The sequence below is a fragment of the Barbus barbus genome (assembly GCF_936440315.1).
Source record: "Barbus barbus genome assembly, chromosome: 35".
Lineage (NCBI taxonomy): Eukaryota > Metazoa > Chordata > Actinopteri > Cypriniformes > Cyprinidae > Barbus > Barbus barbus.
This window is the reverse complement of record NC_136763.1, coordinates 6,742,605-6,761,485: the sequence shown is the minus strand read 5'-3', so window position 1 is coordinate 6,761,485 and position 18,881 is coordinate 6,742,605. Positions and strand designations below refer to the sequence as shown.

General features: G+C 37.6%; 1 protein-coding gene across 1 annotated transcript in view; it reads left to right on the top strand.

Moving 5' to 3' along the window:
• Positions 1 to 18,881, top strand: part of LOC306855065 (sodium-coupled neutral amino acid transporter 3-like) — a 44,774-nt gene that overhangs the window by 482 nt on the left and 25,411 nt on the right. Inside the window, exons 2-4 of the mRNA XM_079393491.1 lie at positions 15,806 to 15,998; positions 17,805 to 17,901; positions 18,008 to 18,123. Of these exons, the coding sequence (XP_079249617.1) occupies positions 15,895 to 15,998; positions 17,805 to 17,901; positions 18,008 to 18,123 (317 nt within the window). The 5' untranslated portion in view covers positions 15,806 to 15,894. The remainder of the gene's footprint in view (positions 1 to 15,805; positions 15,999 to 17,804; positions 17,902 to 18,007; positions 18,124 to 18,881) is intronic.

The window sequence follows — 18,881 nt, the reverse complement described above, 5'->3', positions numbered from 1 at the left end:
TCTAGACGGCATTTTTTTGCATCCTAGGTTTGTGTGTAGATTTAAAAGCTAAATCATAATCAGATGATCCTGAGTGCGTGAAGAGGAAAGCGTCTGCGATTCCCCAAAAGTCCGCATGCGCCCATGATACCCCAAATGCTGTCCAAGTAGACAGCCCAGTAGGGATTGAGAGACATAGTCAATGACATGATGCAGTGTGGTGTAACTGTTTGCTTGATAAAAAAGATCCTCATGACTGTGTGTCAAGGTCAGTAAATAGTTAAACAGATATATAACAGGTAAAACAGAATAAAATAAAATAAAACAGATATAAACAAATCAAGCCCCCCCCCCCCCCCCCCCCCCCCCTCCAGTCTTCTTGTTAAGACTACAGTACAGGTTCAGTGTGTGAATGGACAGGAGTTACTTGTGTTCCTGTGTGCACCTGTGCCTTTGTGTAGTGTCATCCCAGAGCGTCTGGGTAGCAGATGCGACCCAGCAGAAGTGACCTAGGTGAAGCTGAGATATTCAGTATGGCTTCAGGTGGTAGATTAATGTGGTCTAACTAGTGATTAGCTGAGGAAGAGTGAAAGCACGATTTCCCTGTCTCTCTCTCCTTCTCATCCTTTATGTTTAGGTCTGTGCACCCACAGGGGGCGTTAGACAGTGCGTAATAATCACATCTTGACTTCAAAAGAATTGATTTCTCTCAAATCCTGTCATTTTGAATGCACCTCGTCTTAGATGTCTTAGGCCTGCTCTTCCCGTGTCCCAGTTATCTAAAGTGACATTTCAAGATAACAGGTGAATACTTGAAATATTATTCTTATGTGCACATTGACCTATATGGTTACTGTTTTTCTTATTGTATGCCCTTTCGAAATATACAGAAATGTATCTGGAACATCGCTTGTTTAAAAGGTGGTTCAATAAGAAATGGTCAGATCTGCACCATGTTAGCTTTAGATTGTTTGTGATGAGTGCAGCTGGTTTTTAACTAAATGAAAAATTAATAAATGAAAAGCAAACATCATTTATTTGCTTAATATGTGTGAAAATGGAATAATAGTGTGCTTTTAGAGAGTTTGAATCCGAAGCAAGGTTAGGCTACACAACTTTATTTTTCTTAAAGGAATAATTCACCCCAAAATGAAAATTTGCTAAATAACGCACTGTAAGACCTGTTTATTTCTACTTCTGAACAGATTTGGAGAACTTTAGTAACATCACTTGCTCATCTTCTGCAGTGAATGGGTGGAGTCCATCAATTAACAGCTTGTGAAATGATAAGCCGCGTGCTTGTAATAAATAAATTCATCATTAAGACGTTATCAACTTTAAACTGTTGCTTCCTGCGAACCCATAGTCAGTTGACTATGATGTGAGAGGACAGCACCCATTCACTGCAGATAATCAATTGGTCTCAAGTGAGTACATTTTCAGCAAATTTTCATTTTTGGGTGAACTATTCCTTTAAAGTATTTTTATTTGATTTTATTATTATTATTTTTACTTTAAGATAGTAGATTATTTATTTATGGACAAATTTTGGGCCTATCATTCATTTCCAACTTTAGATTCAAAAGTTGCATAACAACATTGATTAGCACTCTTCATGCATGTCGAAATGAAAGCATGTGTGCTGTTCCTATAATTGCTGAATAAAATAACACAATAGAGCCAAAAAGAAAGAGAGGATGTTATTAAACACAGATACAGGGCAGCTGGTCTGTTATCACTGGTTCTGTTGAAAGCACTTCACAACCCAAGCAGATTGTGAGTGTTGATGTGACAGCTCTCAGTAGGGTCAATTGTGTGCTTGGAGTGGGCTGAAAACACAGGCAGGACCTCCATTACTGCACAGTGTAAGACGTCTATTGTACGTAGCCCCACTTGCAGATACTTATGTTTTGTTTTGCAATTTAAACATTCATAATAAGCAATTCATGATTGTGCGTCACTGAGGTTTTAAATTGGTTCTTGTTAATTATTAAGTAGGGATGACAGGGGAGTGTTGTAACATGCAGTGAGTTGTAACACAATCTGTTTAACCATTCAGAAATGTGCTACATGGTGCCTTCACTATCATATGTGACTAGCGCCCTCCCAAAATAATAGTAGGCCTATAAGTTGCTAAATTCTATAACTATATACTATTATAGATAGATAGATAGATAGATAGATACTATATTCACATACTACATTTGTCATGTTGTCATGTGACCTAGTGTCGCTTCACTGCCATTCATATCTCCTCTTCTGTGGCTTCATGGGATAGTAAAGTGACCACGTATGTGCACTTCAGAATCTCAGTGTTAGTAGTAGGTCATTGGGGTACTTTTCACCGATGAATTCAGACATTTGTTTTTACATTCTGTTTTCACCTGTTGTATAGTATGGAGGCATATTCTAATGCAGCGTCTGTATAGAACTAAAAAGAATGTACAGGACAACCCCCCCCCCCCCTATTTTTTGTCTGTGCTGAATTAAATATTATCTATATTGTGTGTTTATCATTTTGAATTAAAATGCTTGGTGGGTGGAATAATTATTTTGAGCAAGTCAATTCTTGATTACCACAATAAATTCATGCACACAATTTAAAATGTGCGTGTGCTAGGTTTTAACAACATAATTTGACACTAATTTACAGTTTATAAATAAGTACTAGAGTCCAGACAAAAACAGACAAGTATAGGAATATTATATTAAATTTGATACATATCAGCACACATAGTTGCACATTTAAACAAAATGTTAAAATATAATTTAACAAAATGCCCTTCCTGGTCTCAGTACTTTCAAGGGTTAGTTAATGTGAAAATTCTGTTATAATTTACGCACCCTCATGTTGTTCCAAACCCATAAGACCTTCAATCATCTTCGGAACACAAATTAATGGTGCGTATTTTCACTTTTGGGTGAACTAACCGTTTAAGATGTCTCACTGGTGTATTTCGTGTTATGGTTCAGTTTGCATGAATTTGGTTAATTTCAGCAGAGCTGCGATATTGTTTTATATTGTATCATGATTGCGGTGTTTGTGTTGGCAAAGCTCATGTGTCCAGTTTCCATCTTTGCCATTTATATTCAGCATTTACCCAAAAATGAAATTTCTGTCATCATTTACTCACTCTCATTCCAAACTTGTGGAAAATAAGAAAGGAAAATAAAAAAGAGTAACTGATAACAGAATATTTTACACATTTACTCATCTCTTTAACATTGTAAAGCTATCTGTGTCATAATTAATATGCAATTTTCTAATGCCTCTAAATGATCAATATAGTTATAGTTTATAAATAGAGTATAGTATATCGTTTATAGTAGGGATGCTTCGATCGATCGGCCGGAGATCGGTCTCAGCCGATAATCACATTTTATGACTCGATCGTTCTCATACATTTGGCCGATCTCACGAACCGATCGAAATTTGATGACGTCAATGTGTGACGACGTCTATGCTGCAGACATCGCCGGTGTGGAAATGCTATGACGTTTCGAGAAACAATGAAAAATTCACTATATGTCGTGTATGTTTTGCATGATGATATGATGAATGGATGGTTCATTTTTAACAGCTGATTCAGCGACTTTAGAGCTGATCTGCGCATCACTGCACACGCGGAGCGCAGGCTGTACGGCTCCACGGGCACCGGGGCTAATCGTAGTCGCTCTATGAACATTTATTTATAAAACAAAATATCTTCTTTGGCCATATTAGCCTACTCAGTAGCATTAACAGAGGCTTTACCCCTTTTAAACTTTATCTGGAATGTCACCGTTTCTGTCACTGCAACTTCCCGATCAGGCGAACACACACACACACACACAAATGAAATCGTCTGCCTCATGAAAAAATTATAATATTAATATTGCATCATTTATGATTTATTTTATCCACCCGCAAATAAACAGAATGCATTTTTTTAATTACCCGATATATATATATATGTATAGATAGGCTATAGCAGATTAATAATGCTACATGTAGATCAGAAACGTCTTGTTACAACTGGTTTGAGTCGTAGGTTATAGATAGATAAATTAATAGTTGTATTTTAGTGAAAGTAATCTATCATTTTGCCTCTCACAAGCATCAGAATCGGCATCGGTATCGGCCGATCACCATGACAAGAAATCAGTACTCGGTATCAGCTGCAAAAATCCTGATCGGAGCATCCCTAGTTTACAGTATATATAAATTATAGTATATAGGCCTTATAATTATAAAAAATTCTCCCTTCAGGTTATGATACAGTTGTCTTTTTGCTGTGAAAGCTTTACTGATTTTTATAAAGTAAATATAAGAATAAATGATATTGTTAATAATATTTTAAGATGAACTCTTAATGAATTGAATCAGCATTGGATTACTTGATTATCCAAGACTTTTTAAGAAAAATCATTTGAAAATATGAGAATCAAAAATGATAGATCATTTGAGGAACGTTTATTTGTTTATCTATCAGTCATAGTTGTATTGTATTGCATTGTTTTTTTACTCTTCAGGGGTGAGCTCCGTATTTTCCCTATATAATACTGTATGAGCTGTAAAAGCCAGATGTATCAGATATGATAATCATATTTTGTCTAAAGGTTCCATTTAAAAAAAGTAATTTCATATGTCAGGGTTAACAAGTCATTATTTCTCACAATTAAAATGCTTTAATTCACTTTAAATGATTGGATAAAGGATTTGTGACTACAATTACAACACCGTTAATTCTTGTCAAGTATGCTGCAAGTCAATGAAACATTGTCTCTCTCTACTCAACCAATAGTGTTATTGTTAAAGAGGAAATGAATGCCTAGTATCCTTTGTCCTGAGACCTTGGATGTGATTGGGGGTCTCTTGATGTCGTCAGCTGAGCTTTGGCATCCAATTGGTCACTTGGGTTCATCAGAGGTGTCAACAGTATATAGATTTGCCATCTGGTAACGGTGACATCCCCTCACGATATTCTGCTCTCATCATGTGACTCAAGAGAAGAACATTGGGGAAGACAGGAGTGGGTGTCCCTTTGTTTGGGGCTGGTGTGTGGACACTGGCACAGAATGGCGTTTGATGGGCCGACCTGAAAAGATACGCCCTGTTTGGACCACTGTTACTCTCTTCCATTGTTGCAGACATGCCAACATGTGGAGGCTTCCCTCATCTGCCGAGCGCCTGACTCACCCAACACTGCCTTAGTGTTCTCCTCGACACTCAGTCAAACAATAACTTCCACAGCGAAACATGCCCCTACTCACCGGAAATGGCAGTTGTGTGAAGAACGTGTGCAAAGTGAAAACAAATACGGTCACAGCCTTTGAACCTAGTGAACTCAAGTAAATAAGGCAGATTCTTATTGAAGATGAGCCTTTTTTGAGTAAGCAGGATATAATTACTCTAACTTGACTGTTTTAGATATTAATTATGGGACTTACAGAGTGAGTACTTTTTACTTGCTATCACTCTCTCAATGCTTCTAGCCAACAGACACAAAAGTGAATGTCATTGGGTTAAATAATAAACTATCAACTAAGGATTTTTTTTTGAAAAAACAATTTCACATAAAGATTTAAAATGATGAAAAAATAGACACAATGATGACAAAAAAAGTTACTCTACACACTTTCTGATTGTAAAATGTTAGTAATGTCCAATTTTTAATTAAATTAAATTTAGATTAAAAAACAAAACAAAAACTAATGATTAAAGGTTTTTCTTTTATTGTTCTTTTTTTTTCTTTGTTACCTTGTAAGGCTAAATTTTTTAATAAGGACAATTAGTTTGGCTGTACTGCTAAGTAAACCAATATGAAAAATAATGGTGATATGGATCATAGATCTTATCATGTTAGGGTCAGCTACCCATAATGCAACAACGATCATGTTAGGGTTATCTACCCAAAATGCAATGTGTGAATGATTTTCAGTTTCTTTTCTAACTGTTTTTTTGTTGTTGTTTTGACTGTGATTTATCAACTTCGGTGCAGTCAGGCATTAGCATCTAATCTCTACGTTTCTTATGGCCTCACATGCTCTCGTTCATCATGCCATCATTTTATACAATCTGGATTAATGTGACAGTTTACCAGCACATCACTTCTTTCTTCCCTCTTTTTTATGACATTTATTTATTTATTTACAGCTTAGTAAAGTAATGAGATCGCTCATGTTAGTCACACTTTTTAATCTGTCCCTTCTCACTGGATAAGGCTTTATTCTTCACACAAGGCTTTCATCCAAAACCTTGTAACTTTAAAAAGCCTAGTATCTCACCATTTACACCTGCAGTAACTGTTAATGGATAACAAGAGTGTGAAATAAGACATGTTTGGCTACTGAAGACAAAGAGCTAAATTTCACAGTATTTTACTTAATTCTATTTTAGAATATCATCTGTTGTTAATGACTCTGTACCAACACCTAGTGAGCTGCTTTGCTGTGTACTATGTACAAAGACAGCTACATTCAAAGACAGCATCCCAAATGAACTGGAACCTCAGTAACTGATTTGAAACTTTATTCATAAGCAGATAATATAAAAATAAAAGTAATGTATAGAAATATATACAAAAACAGTAAAAATAAATATTAGCTAAGTGCACAGTTTAATTCTAATATTAATATTAATCTGATATATAATTTTTTATTTAAATATTGTAAAGAAATATGTTTTTTTTCAGTCTTAAATGAAATGAAAATCACTGCCATTCAACATAAAAGACATAATTTAAGCAGATTACTAGGTCTACTACATCTTGTTTTCCTGTCACATGTGTCCGCTGTGTGAGTCAAGTGTGGTGTGGTTTTTCTCCTGTGCTTGGTTTGTGCATGTGTAATGTTAACTCCACTACCTGTGGCGATCTCAGTGTGGGAACCTGAGCAGCCCCGACAGGATGTGGAGCACAGGCCTATAAATAAATCACATTTGCAATGAGTCACTCTCCACGCTGCCTCCAGAAAGCTTTGGTGGTGGAAAGAGGGAGTGAAGGAGAGTTGGGGAGGAAAAAGAGGCCAGGCGAAGCTCAACATATAGCCAGTGCCTGATGCTTGTGACGTCTCCAACCCCTCCACTGTGGCAACCGACATGAAAAAACTCTTCACCAGGATCTGACAGATTCATTCTGAGCCTGAAGCTTCTTTTCGAGATGAGAGTGAGAGAGTTTGCTTGGGATGAAAGAGAGCTGCTAAATCTCCCTGCTGCACTGGAAGCATGTGATGTACTTCCATGTGACAATCGTCCCCTTCTTGAGATGCACCTGCATGCATGATTTGTTTTTCTACAGTACATTTGCATCATTTAACTAAAGAAAGGCATGTATTTAAATTTTTATTTTTTTTAAATAAACTTTTGAAAGTTTGGGGTCAGTCTTTTTTATGTTGTTCTTTTGAACTTGAAAAAAATATTCACAAAAATATTAAGAAGCATAGCTGTTTTCGACATTCATAAGAAGAAATGTTTGTTGGGCAGCAAATCAGCATATTAGAATGATTTCTGAATGATCATGTGACACTGAAGTTTGGAGTAATGATGCTGATAATTTAGCTTTGCCATCACAGGAGTAAATAGCATTTTGAAATGTATTAAAATAGAGTTGTTTTAAATAGTAGTATTTTTTACAATATTACTGTGCTTTTCATCAAATAAATGCAGTCTTGGTGAGCATAGAGATGTCTTTTGTTAAAAAAAGTCTTACCGAGTTCAAATTATTGAACGGCAGTGAAGATTTTCATGTAATTTGTCAGATTAGGAGAGGGACGAAGGGTTGATAGTTGACGTCTAAATTGGTGTTTGGAATTAATCTCCGTCAGACAGATCTCATTAATCACATAAGTCCTCAAATCCTCTCCAGATAAAGGGAAAAAGAGGAGTGAGGTGCAGTACATATGAAGACAAGCACTGATGATGCATGATGCAGTTTTACACAATGCATTCCATTTGACATCCAGCAGCATCTCGTGTGGATTGCCGTACACTTGTAGACTTCTTGAGGGCCAACTCGAGTTTTTGTGGAAGCCGCTATGAACTAGGGCTGCTCAATATTTGAAAGAACGGACATTGCAATATTTTGTTTCTACACCAAGAATGATCATCCACACCAATGTATGACAACGTTCTGTTTATTATAACTGCGTGCTGCAGTTTTGATGCCACTTTAAATCCTCCATCTCTTTAAAGCAGGATGGATTCTGATTTTTATTCAGTGTTTTTATTGTTCGTCAGCTGAACAAATTTGTTCTGAAAGTGAACCCGATATTGTTTTTCAGTATTAGTTATTGTTTTGGTGTGAACTCCACTATTTTCATAGAATCTCAGTGATTATTTCAACTTAATAGTTATCATTATCGTTATAGGTATTAACCATATTGCAGACAGGTCTTTCAAAAAATGAATTCAGTATGGCTGTAAAATAATACAGTTATTTTATTTATTGTGATTATTAAATTAAATTTATTTCAGTAAATGTATTGTGCAATAATACTGTGCTGTAAATAAAAAAGTAGTATATTTAAAAAAATATATTTTATTTTATAATACACTGTATAATCATATTTCATTTTTCATTTTCAGTTGTTAAAATGCTAAGCTTTTTATTTTGTCTGTTTTTCAGCATCTCAGCCTTAATGCCATAATGATATTGATTTTATTTATATATATCGTACAGCTTTATTGTGCACCAATTAGATTATGCTTAAAATTAAGCAGAATTTTCCAAAAGAACAATGTCTCCATCAGCAATATTGAACACCTAATAGAGAAACTCAGTTACTTAAACTGTCAACTGAATTTTTACAATGGAATACAAGGTTTTTATCATGGCAGTCAGAAAATATATTTTCATCCTTGACGCGTTTGTTTATGTGTTGTTTATGTATCCATCCCCTGCACAGATGACTGTTATCCACACACCAGCATTAGCCTTGACAGAATATCTGCTCCTCACATCACAGGATAAATGGTGTGATGCTAGCGCTATACATCTCTGCTTGTCACATGACTGAGTGTGAATGTCTTATGCTATTTTTGATAGCAAATGGAGGCTCTGGATGTTTATCCTGCAGTCAGACGGGCATGTGATCCAGTTTTAATCCAGTTTAGCCCCTGTGTGATGGCTTTGAAAAATCCAACAGATTCTGCACTTGTGTGAATGTGTGTGTTGGATTGTGTTGAAAATACATGCTGTATTAGCTGCTCTTCTAAAATAGGAGAGAAATGTCATTGTCGATGTCTTAGTCTGTTTAATCTTCCCCATTACTTGTGGAAGGAATTTGTAGGCTATATGATTATGCCAACCTACAGATACATTTACATTTAGTTATTTAGCAGACGCTTTTATCCAAAGTAACTTACAAATGAGGACAATGTAAGCAACCAAAATCAACAAAAGAGCAATGATATGCAAGTGCTATCACAAGTCTCAGTAAATTGATGTAAATTGAGTCTCGGTGTAAATTGATAAACAGAGGTGTCACGTGCATTCTTTTTGGCTCATTAAAAATGAATCTTGTTGTTTTTTATGGATAGATTATAAAGGTTTGATAGAACTGTCCGGAAGACCTACCAAGAGAGCATTGCAATAGTCCAGCCTGGACAGAACAAGAGCTTGAACAAGGAGTTGTAAATTATGCTCCGAAAGAAAGGGCCTGATCTTCTTGATGTTGAATAAAGCAAATCTGCAGGACCAGGCAGTTTTAGCAATGTGGTCTGAGAAAGTCAGCTGATCATCAATCATAACTCCAAGGTTTCTGGCTGTTTTTGAAGGAGTTATGGTTGATGAGCCTAACTGGATGGTGAAATTGTGATGAAACGAAGGGTTTGATGGAACCACAAGCAGTTCTGTCTTGGCAAGGTTGAGTTGAAGGTGATGGCCCTTCATTCATCAAGAAATGTCTGTTAGACAAGCTGAGATGTGAGCAGCTAACGTTGGATCATCAGGATGGAATGAGAGGTAGAGTTGAGTGTCATCAGCATAGCAGTGGTATGAAAAGCCATGTTTCTGAATGACAGAACCTAATGATGCCATGTAGACAGAGAAGAGAAGAGGTCCAAGAACTGAGCCCTGAGGCACCCTGGTAGTTAGATGTTGCGACTTGGACACCTCACCTCTCCAAGATACCTTGAAGGACCTATCTGAGAGGTAGAACTCAAACCACTGGAGTGCAGTTCCTGAGATGCCCTTTGTCAATAGGGTTGATAGGAGGATCTGGTGGTTAACCGTGTCAAAAGCAGCAGACAGATTCAGCAAGATAAGTCATAGGGCATCAACAACTGAGAGCAAGGCAATCTCGGTTGAATGTCCACTTCTGAAACCAGACTGGTTGCTGTCGAGGAGGTTGTTCTGTGTGAGAAAGGCAGAGACTTAGTTGAACACAGCTCGTTCAAATGGAAGAAGGGAAACTGGTCTGTAGTTCACTAAAATAGATGAGTAAAGGGTGGGTTTCTTAAGTAGTGGGGTTATAGGAGCCTGTCTAAATGCTGAGGGAAAAACACCAGTGTGAAGAGATGTGTTGATGTGAGTGAGTGCAGGTACAACTGTAGGAGAAATGGCTTGAAGGAGATGAGATAGAATAGGATCAAGCGGACAAGTAGTAGGATGATTTAAAAAGGATGAGTTTAGAGACTTCTGCCTCAGTGAAGAGAAGGAGAAGGAATTTAAATTCTGTCATCATTTACTCACTCTCATGTCTGAACCCATATGACAGTATTTCTTCTGTGGAATCAGGCAGCATGTTTGCTACTCTTTACCACAGAATGTGAAGTGAATTGAGGCCATCAAGCTCCAAAAATTAAAAAATATGTGCTTTATGCACTTTGACTGCATCTCTCATTCACTCTTCCATATAGGGCTGTATTAATGAGGTTACTTTTTATGATACTTTTATGTAATTTTTGGGCCTCGACAATATTAGTTCCTTATATTATTCCTTATATGGAAAACTTCAACTTGGACATTCTTCAAAATGACTACTTTTGTGTTTTCCTGTTGAAGAAAGTCATTCAGGTTTAAAATGAGAGTGAGTAAATGATGACAGAATTTTCACTTTTAGGTCAAACCCTAGCCTAGGCTTATGTTTTATGTTTATTTTTTTTACTAATTATTTTTTATAATTATATATGTATTTTTATTTCTTATTTCTTTTTATATTATATTGTTATCTTGTTATTAAATAATATGTAATATACACTACCAATCAAAAGTTTTTGAACCGTAACATTTTTTATGTTTTTAAAGAATTCTCTTCTGCTCAACAAGCCTGCATTTATTTGATCCAAAGAACAGCAAAAACAGTACAATTGTGAAATGTTTTTATTATTTAAAATAACTGTTTACTATTTAAATATATTTTAAAATGCAATTTCAAAGCTGATTTTTTTAGCATCATTTCTCCAGTCACATGATTCTTCAGAAATAATTCTAATATTCTGACTTGCTGCTCAAAAACATTTTATTATTATTATTATTATTATGTTGAAAACAGCTGTATATAATATAATTTTTTCAGGTTTCTTTGTATAGATATATGAATAGAGAGTTCAGAAGAACAGCATTTATCTGAAATAGAAAACCTGTTTTGAAAATTTGTGTGCTTTTTGTTTTGTTTATAGAAAATCTTACTGCTTTCTGCAAGGGAAGAGCCCCTTCAATTTCCCCAGTACAACTCTCCAATGGGAAGTCGTGGCCTAATGGTTAGAGAGTCGGACTCGTAATCGAAAGGTTGCGGGTTCGAGTCTCCGGCCGGCAGGGATTGTAGGTGGGGGGAGTGAATGTCCAGCGCTCTCTCCACCCTCAATACCACGACTGATCTCTCCACCCTCAATACCACGACTGAGGTGCCCTTGAGCAAGACACCGAACTCCCAACTGCTCCCCGGGCGCCGCAGCATTGGCTGCCCACTGCTCCGGGTGTGTGTTCACGGTGTGTGTGTGTGGATTTGTTCACTACTCACTGCTGTGTGTGTGCACTTGGATGGGTTAAACGCAGAGCACCAATTTCGAGTATGGGTCACCATACTTGACAATACGTCACGACTTTAAATTAAATAATGTTTTAGTAATAACCTGATTCATTTTTCTTGGAATAGGGTGAATATATCAGAATACAGTTAATCTGAGATTATAATCCAGATGTTAGGGTGGACAGAGGACTATTCACAGCAGCTCCAAATCCTTCATCAGTTAATTAAAGACCTGGGGCTTTTGACTGAGCAATTAGCCTGGATATTACAGTGCAGGTTTAACGAAGTGAATAGCAGAGGCGTGTGAGTATATGCCAGATACACACAGCTGGTATGTCTGTAAGTAATCACACAGCAGGGATCATTGAAAAGAGCGGGACACCAAACCACGTACACAGCTCACGCACATCTGAAAGCTGAGGGCAAACATTCCAGAGCGGTGCTAGATTTTTCTGTCTAAATCTCTTTTTTCTCATCTTTCTTTCAGTCTCACTTCATCTTATTTTGTCTTTTAGTTTGCTTTTGTAAATATGATTCTGTGGTTTTTGGAGACAAAGAGATGATTACTCTCACGATGTTTGGGTTATATCTCAGGACTGTTTCACCCTAGAAAATGGAGAAGACTGTCCTCACGTCCCCAGGAGAGATGTACTGCCTGTGTTATTAGTATTAAATTTACAGTAGGTGCACAACATACTTTTCTAATAAATAAATGAGTGATCAAATAAAAAACAAAATAAAAAACTATATATATATATTTTTTAAATACTGTAAATTATGCGTTCATTCAGCACGGACTTGATCAAAAGTGGCAGTAAAGACATGTATGATGTTTCAAAAGATTTCAAATGTTTTTTTTTTTTACTGTAACTTTCTATTCATCAAGGAATCTTGGGTATTTGTGCTCTGCAATTAACCCATCCAAGTGTATACACAGTAGTGAACATACACCTGGAGCAGTGGGCAGCCAATGCTGCGGCGCCTGGGGAGCAGTTGGGGGTTCAGTGCCTTGCTCAAGGGTCTCACCTCAGCTGTGGTATTGAGGGTGGAGAGAGTGTTGGTTATTCACTCCCCCACCTACAATCCCTGCCAGACCTGAGACTCGAACCCATGACCTTCAGGTTACAAGTCCAACTCTCTATCCATTAGGCCACGACTGCCCCCACCTAGAAGCAACCACCTATATCAACTGTCCAGAACAGAGCGACTGCATAGCAACATCCTGGCAACCCCCCTTAATAATCGTACATTTTCTTCTGATAATATAAAATTTTAATCCCTCTTTCTTTTAATCTATTTCTTTACACCTCTTTCTCTAATCCATTCCTAGTCACACAAATTTTAGCTGCCGTTGAATCCCGTGACAGAGAGGGATGAACCAGTCTTAATAACAGTAATTTATGGACACTTAGGCTGTTTTGTTTGCACTGATGTGCCGCTGCAGCACTTCTAATAAGTGCTTTTAACAGACACAGAGCTAAATCGGCTACTGACAACACCACATCATGTCACGACAAATGCAGCGCTCATGCTTTTTTGCATGTGACTGTTCGAAGTCAGTCAGACATAATGAGTACAGATGAGCATGTCCCAGCCTCTTTTTGAGAACGTGGGACATTGTTACGTCAGCAGGGAGGCGATGTTATTACTCTTTGGAAATGTGCATCTGTACTAGCGAGTTTAATCTCAATGCACAATTGAAAGCAGGCTGCGTGGAGTGTTTAATCTATGAATAAACTTCTCATTATTCAAGAAACTTAAGCTATGACCCAGTTGGCAAAGCTGTTTCTTCCCCAGTGTGTTTAGGAGCTGCCAGACATCGGAGAAAACAAATTCTGTTTGTGTTTTTCAGGCCCGGTTGAAAGTCGTCACATGTTCCGGCACAGAGCGCACGCAGCTCCTATTATGTGTTTGAATATGCTACAATGGGACCTGTTGCCATTAACTCAATTGACTCCGCCCAAAGCCTTGAACTCCTCCGGCCAATCATGTATAACCATCTATTTGGTACGGTCAGACCAGTGTCTGTCTGATTAGCGCAGTGCATGAAGGACAGGCCGGTTTTTCCATTCAGCATCTTGGCACAGACCTCTGCCCCAATCATAGGTCCGCTTCCCATTTCATGACACATTCCCAAATTTAAGGTTCAGCGTTTTTTTGAATTAGGGAGCCCGATGAATTACCTTTTCAGCCCTTCGAGTGCCCTGGCGAGTTTGAGCCGAGGAGGCCCCACTGGTATAATGACGCTTGGCACAATCACCCTTCTGTTCCTCTAACCCTGTTCCCAGGAAACCACACAGCATGCACAATTGCGTACTGCGCTTTGCTGCCCAACCACATTGCTCTCGGTGTGGCTGCGCAGCAAGCCGAGTAACGTGGCATCTCGCTGGATGAACCAGAGTTTATCTTCCCAGAGTTTACACCGATTCGTTTTCTGCTATATTATTAATTCACGTTTGCGGGGTGTAGCGGAGAAAAGGCGAGGGGGCAGATGGAAAAAAGGGGGAACTTGAGATTATGCCAGCCCAGAGTTTCAAGCATGAAGAGAGCATGACTGTTATGTTAAGCTTCTCCTAATTAAAAGCAAAGGAATGGGAAGAAAGCTGTAAAAAAAAAAAAGCGAGATGAATGGACAAAGCGGGCCAGAACTGGTTCAGAGCTGGTCATAGCTGGTTCTGCTGGCTTTCATGGCCTTCCTCAATGGGCCCGCTGGTTTGGAGTGTAGGTTCCCTCCCCTCCTCTTCCCCCCTACTTCTGTTTATGCTTTGTAGCTAATGTGATACTAGGGCTCCGTCCTTTCAGACCAGGATTGGGAATACCAGGGGGCCAAATGGGAACCTGGAGACACATGTCAACTTGTGCTTTCAGGACTCAGCACTCCAACAGGTCCATCATAAGCAGCCACAGGGAGTCAGGCACCAATGAAGGCAGGAAGAGACCACAAAAACAGCTATAGAGACATCAGGAGCCATATAGTGAAAGTAGGAAAGCAAGAACAACGCCTCTCAGTAGAGTCAGGAAAGTGACGACTTATTCAGTTGTATGGTACGGTGCAAAAGGTTAATGGTTGTTTTGCAAAGTTCATTTGGCAGTGGCAGAGGTTTGATGGAGCTGTTTTGTCATGCAAGAAGTAAGAAACACATGAGAGAAATACAGAGAAGCCTGTCTGTCTGTCTGTCTGTAAGGCCTGCCTATAAAGGCCTATATATATATATAGTATATATATAGATATGTATATATAGGCCTTAATTTTTGTCTTTAAAAATAACACTTATTACAGCTATATAAATGTATTAGATTTTTTACATTTATTTTATTTTTTTATTATTATTTTAACACCACTTCACAGATGCCAAGCATCAAAAAGTGTTTGTTGCAAATACATTTGTCCTTTGTGCCAGAAGTATTAAAGGTGTTTCGAATATGGCAAAAATAGACCAGGGAAATTTGTCTTTATAATCAGTTCTGTTGTATTTGGTTGTGTTGCACTGCTAGCATTCGCTGTAGAAATAAGTCCCCTTCCTTTTTTTCAAATTTGAATTGCAGTTCTGCTTTAAGTTCATTTCAGATTCTGGAATTGAATTGGATTGATAAAGTTACCTTTAAATGCCTATGGCTTTAAACCAAATGGGGTACTGTTGATGTAGCATTTCAGAAATATATCAGCAGTTTAACTAACTTTTACTAACTAGAAAAATTGTATTCAAACTGTCATGTACCTATGTAGAGTGCGTTTCAGGCATTGAGGTTCATATCATATCCTATTTCAAGGTCTTGCGTAATACTTCACTGCTCCATTTTACACAGATGAACATATCATGTGTCCTTTAAACAAGCTGGGTTTAATATGTACTGTTTTTGCATCCTTTTCTTATAGGGAAACAAGGGATCGACACAAAGTTTCTTTATAGATCTTCCTCTTTCACACACGCACACTTGAAGACCGAGAATAATCGCTCTGAAAGCATGGAGCCCGCCGAGATGAACACTATCCCCAATGGGAAGGAGCACGAAGCTGGTGAGGAGACTACTGCGACTGCAATAAAAAGCCAATCAGAAGATGCAGCTCAGTAAGTATTCGCTCAAGGGTGCAATATAATGTCTGTCTGGTTAAGGATGGTTTATTGTCAGTCATCCAATGTGTATAGATTTAGTATTATAGTTTCAGTTGGTATAAGCTTTATCATTCAATCTATCATTCAGTCTATCTTAGAGGTGCCTTAAGCTTTATATACATTTAGTGCATATATACAGTATGTGTGAACATTAGTGTGTGTTTTTGCAGTATCTTCCAGCTAGCATTAAAGTATCCAGTCATGTCATCTTAATAAGGTGAAGCCTGTCTGTCATCACAGTCCTAAAAGTCACTGAACAGCACAGTTCAGACATCACTGAGCACATTCAGTAGCACTGATGTTATGTTGTCATGTTCAAAGCTCCAACGTGTCTGTGATTGTGTAGGTGTTTTTGTGCAAATTTATGTGTATGGGTGTTTCTTCAACTACAGGAACTTTTTATGTGACAACAATAGATTTTTTATTACAACTAACTTTGTTCTTTTGGTTATATTAAAGGGATAGTTCACCCAAAAATGAAAATTCTGTCATTAATTACTCACCCTTGTGTCGTTCCAAACCTGTAAAACCCTCGTTCATCTTCGGAACACAAATTGAGATATTTTTAATGAAATCCAAGAGCTTTCTGACCCTGCATAAACAGCAACGCAACTACTATACCACGTTCAAGGCCCAGAAAGGTAGTAAGGACATCGTTAAAATAGTCCATGTTACATCAGTAGTTAAACCATAATTTTATGAAGCTATGAGAATAATTTTTTGTGCAAAGAAAACATAACGACTTTATTCAACAATTTCTTCTCTTCTATGTCAGCCTTCAACAAACGTTCACAAGAATATCATGATGCATGTGTATGGTGCTGCTGACACAGGAGCCGACGTTCTGATATACAGTAGAACCTGGATGCGCTGAGCCTTGTTTATGAGCAGGGGAAGATATATAGAATACATTCTATGTGCACAAAGCACATAGCTTCATAAAATTGGAATATTTTCATGATTTCTTTACTACACTTCTGGGCCTTGAACGTGTCAGTTGCGTTGCTGTCTATACACAGCCAGAAAGCTCTCGGATTTCATAAAGAATCTTAATTTGTGTTCCAAAGATAAACAAAGGTCTTATGGGTTTGGAACGACACGAGGGAGAGTAATTAATGACAGAATTTTCATTTTTAGGCGAAGTATCCCTTTAAGGTAACATTAAAATATTAATGCTTTTAAAATATAGCTTGAATTGTTTTACCCTTTTCTCAGACCCAGACAATCAATCTTGTAATATGAAAATCATCATAAAAACATTATCTGTTATTAACTGTTTTAAAAAAATTATTGAGAAAACAAAAAGTGTCTTTTAAGGTAATATTTTTTTTCTTTGCAAGACTTAAAAGTGCCCATAGTTGAAGAAACACCTGTATGTTCTTTTATATGCGAGACAAAATCACCCTGCATGTAGAAGAACCGCTCGCCTTCACAAAAGCAAATGAAACGTTTCTCAACTAGACATCACTTTCTCTTGTGGCCACATGCCTTCAGTGTGTTTATCTACGGGTGTGTCCATCATGATTTCCCTGTCTCTTGTGCTTTCGTGGATGCGGCTCCTACACTGATCTGTAGGGAACTTGTACCAAATAGCACTGAAAATGCCAGGTATGTCATACAGAGAGCAGAATCTTTAGCAAACAAAACAGTGCTTCTCTGCATCTGCACATAATGCACCTGTAAACAAAGCAAAGCACCCACCATAAGTTATTCGTGATGCACTGCCAGTCAATCCCTCATGGGTGTTAATTGTGTCTTTAGTACTGACAGAACTCCAGGTAATGCAGAGGCAAACCTGGCAGAAAGCTCAGAGTTCCTGTCCAACGCAGATGACAAGAAAACCCCTCGCTTCACTGATGTAAGTTGAGTTTTTGGTAAGATTTCATGTATGTCAATTTGTGACAGTGTGTCAGGATCATAATATTTTTCAGATGTGAATGTGTGGACTCTGTTTGTCTTTTTAGTTTGAGGGAAAGACTTCTTTTGGGATGTCTGTCTTCAACTTGGGGAATGCCATCATGGGAAGTGGAATTCTGGGATTAGCATATGCAATGGCTAACACAGGCATTGTCCTCTTTGTGTAAGTTACAGTTTTAGGTCAAACTCTATGCATTCAGACTGTAGGAAATGGCTTAATGGAGAATATATAGTCCACTTTGAGCTACAATTAATAAAATCACTATGCATTTGATATCATCATAAACCACTCTGTGGGGAAACATTAGAGCCAGAATTAATATTGTTTTTACTGCTGATCAAACATAGAATTTTGATATTTTATTGAGAATGAAAGCCGTTGTCATTCTTGCTGAATATGTATCCTAATGAGTTTATTATGATGTGTATTGATATGTAATTGAATTGTCATCATGCTGTTAAACCAGTATAATTGATGATAATAATGAATGCTTGTGAAGTACTTGCTTTAACTTGCACAACCTTTAAAGGATTAGTTCACTTCCAAAATAAAAATTTCCTGATAATTTACTCACCCCCATGTCATCCAAGATGCTCATGGCCTTCCTTCTTCAGTCAAAAAGAAATTAAGGTTTTTGAGGAAAAAGTTGTTTCAGGATTTTTCACCATATAGTGGACTTCAATGGCAGCCAACGGGTTGATGTTCCAAATTAGTTTCAATACAGCCTCAACATGATCCAAGCCGAGGAATAAAGGTCTTGTCTAGAGAAACGATCGATAATTTCCAAAAAAAACGTATATACTTTTGAAACACAAATGCTTTTCTTACACTCTGTGATACGTGTCCGCAAATTCGTGCATTACATAGTTGGAAACGTCACACGCGGTTAGTTGTTTGTCTGTGTACTTCGGTTCAAAAAG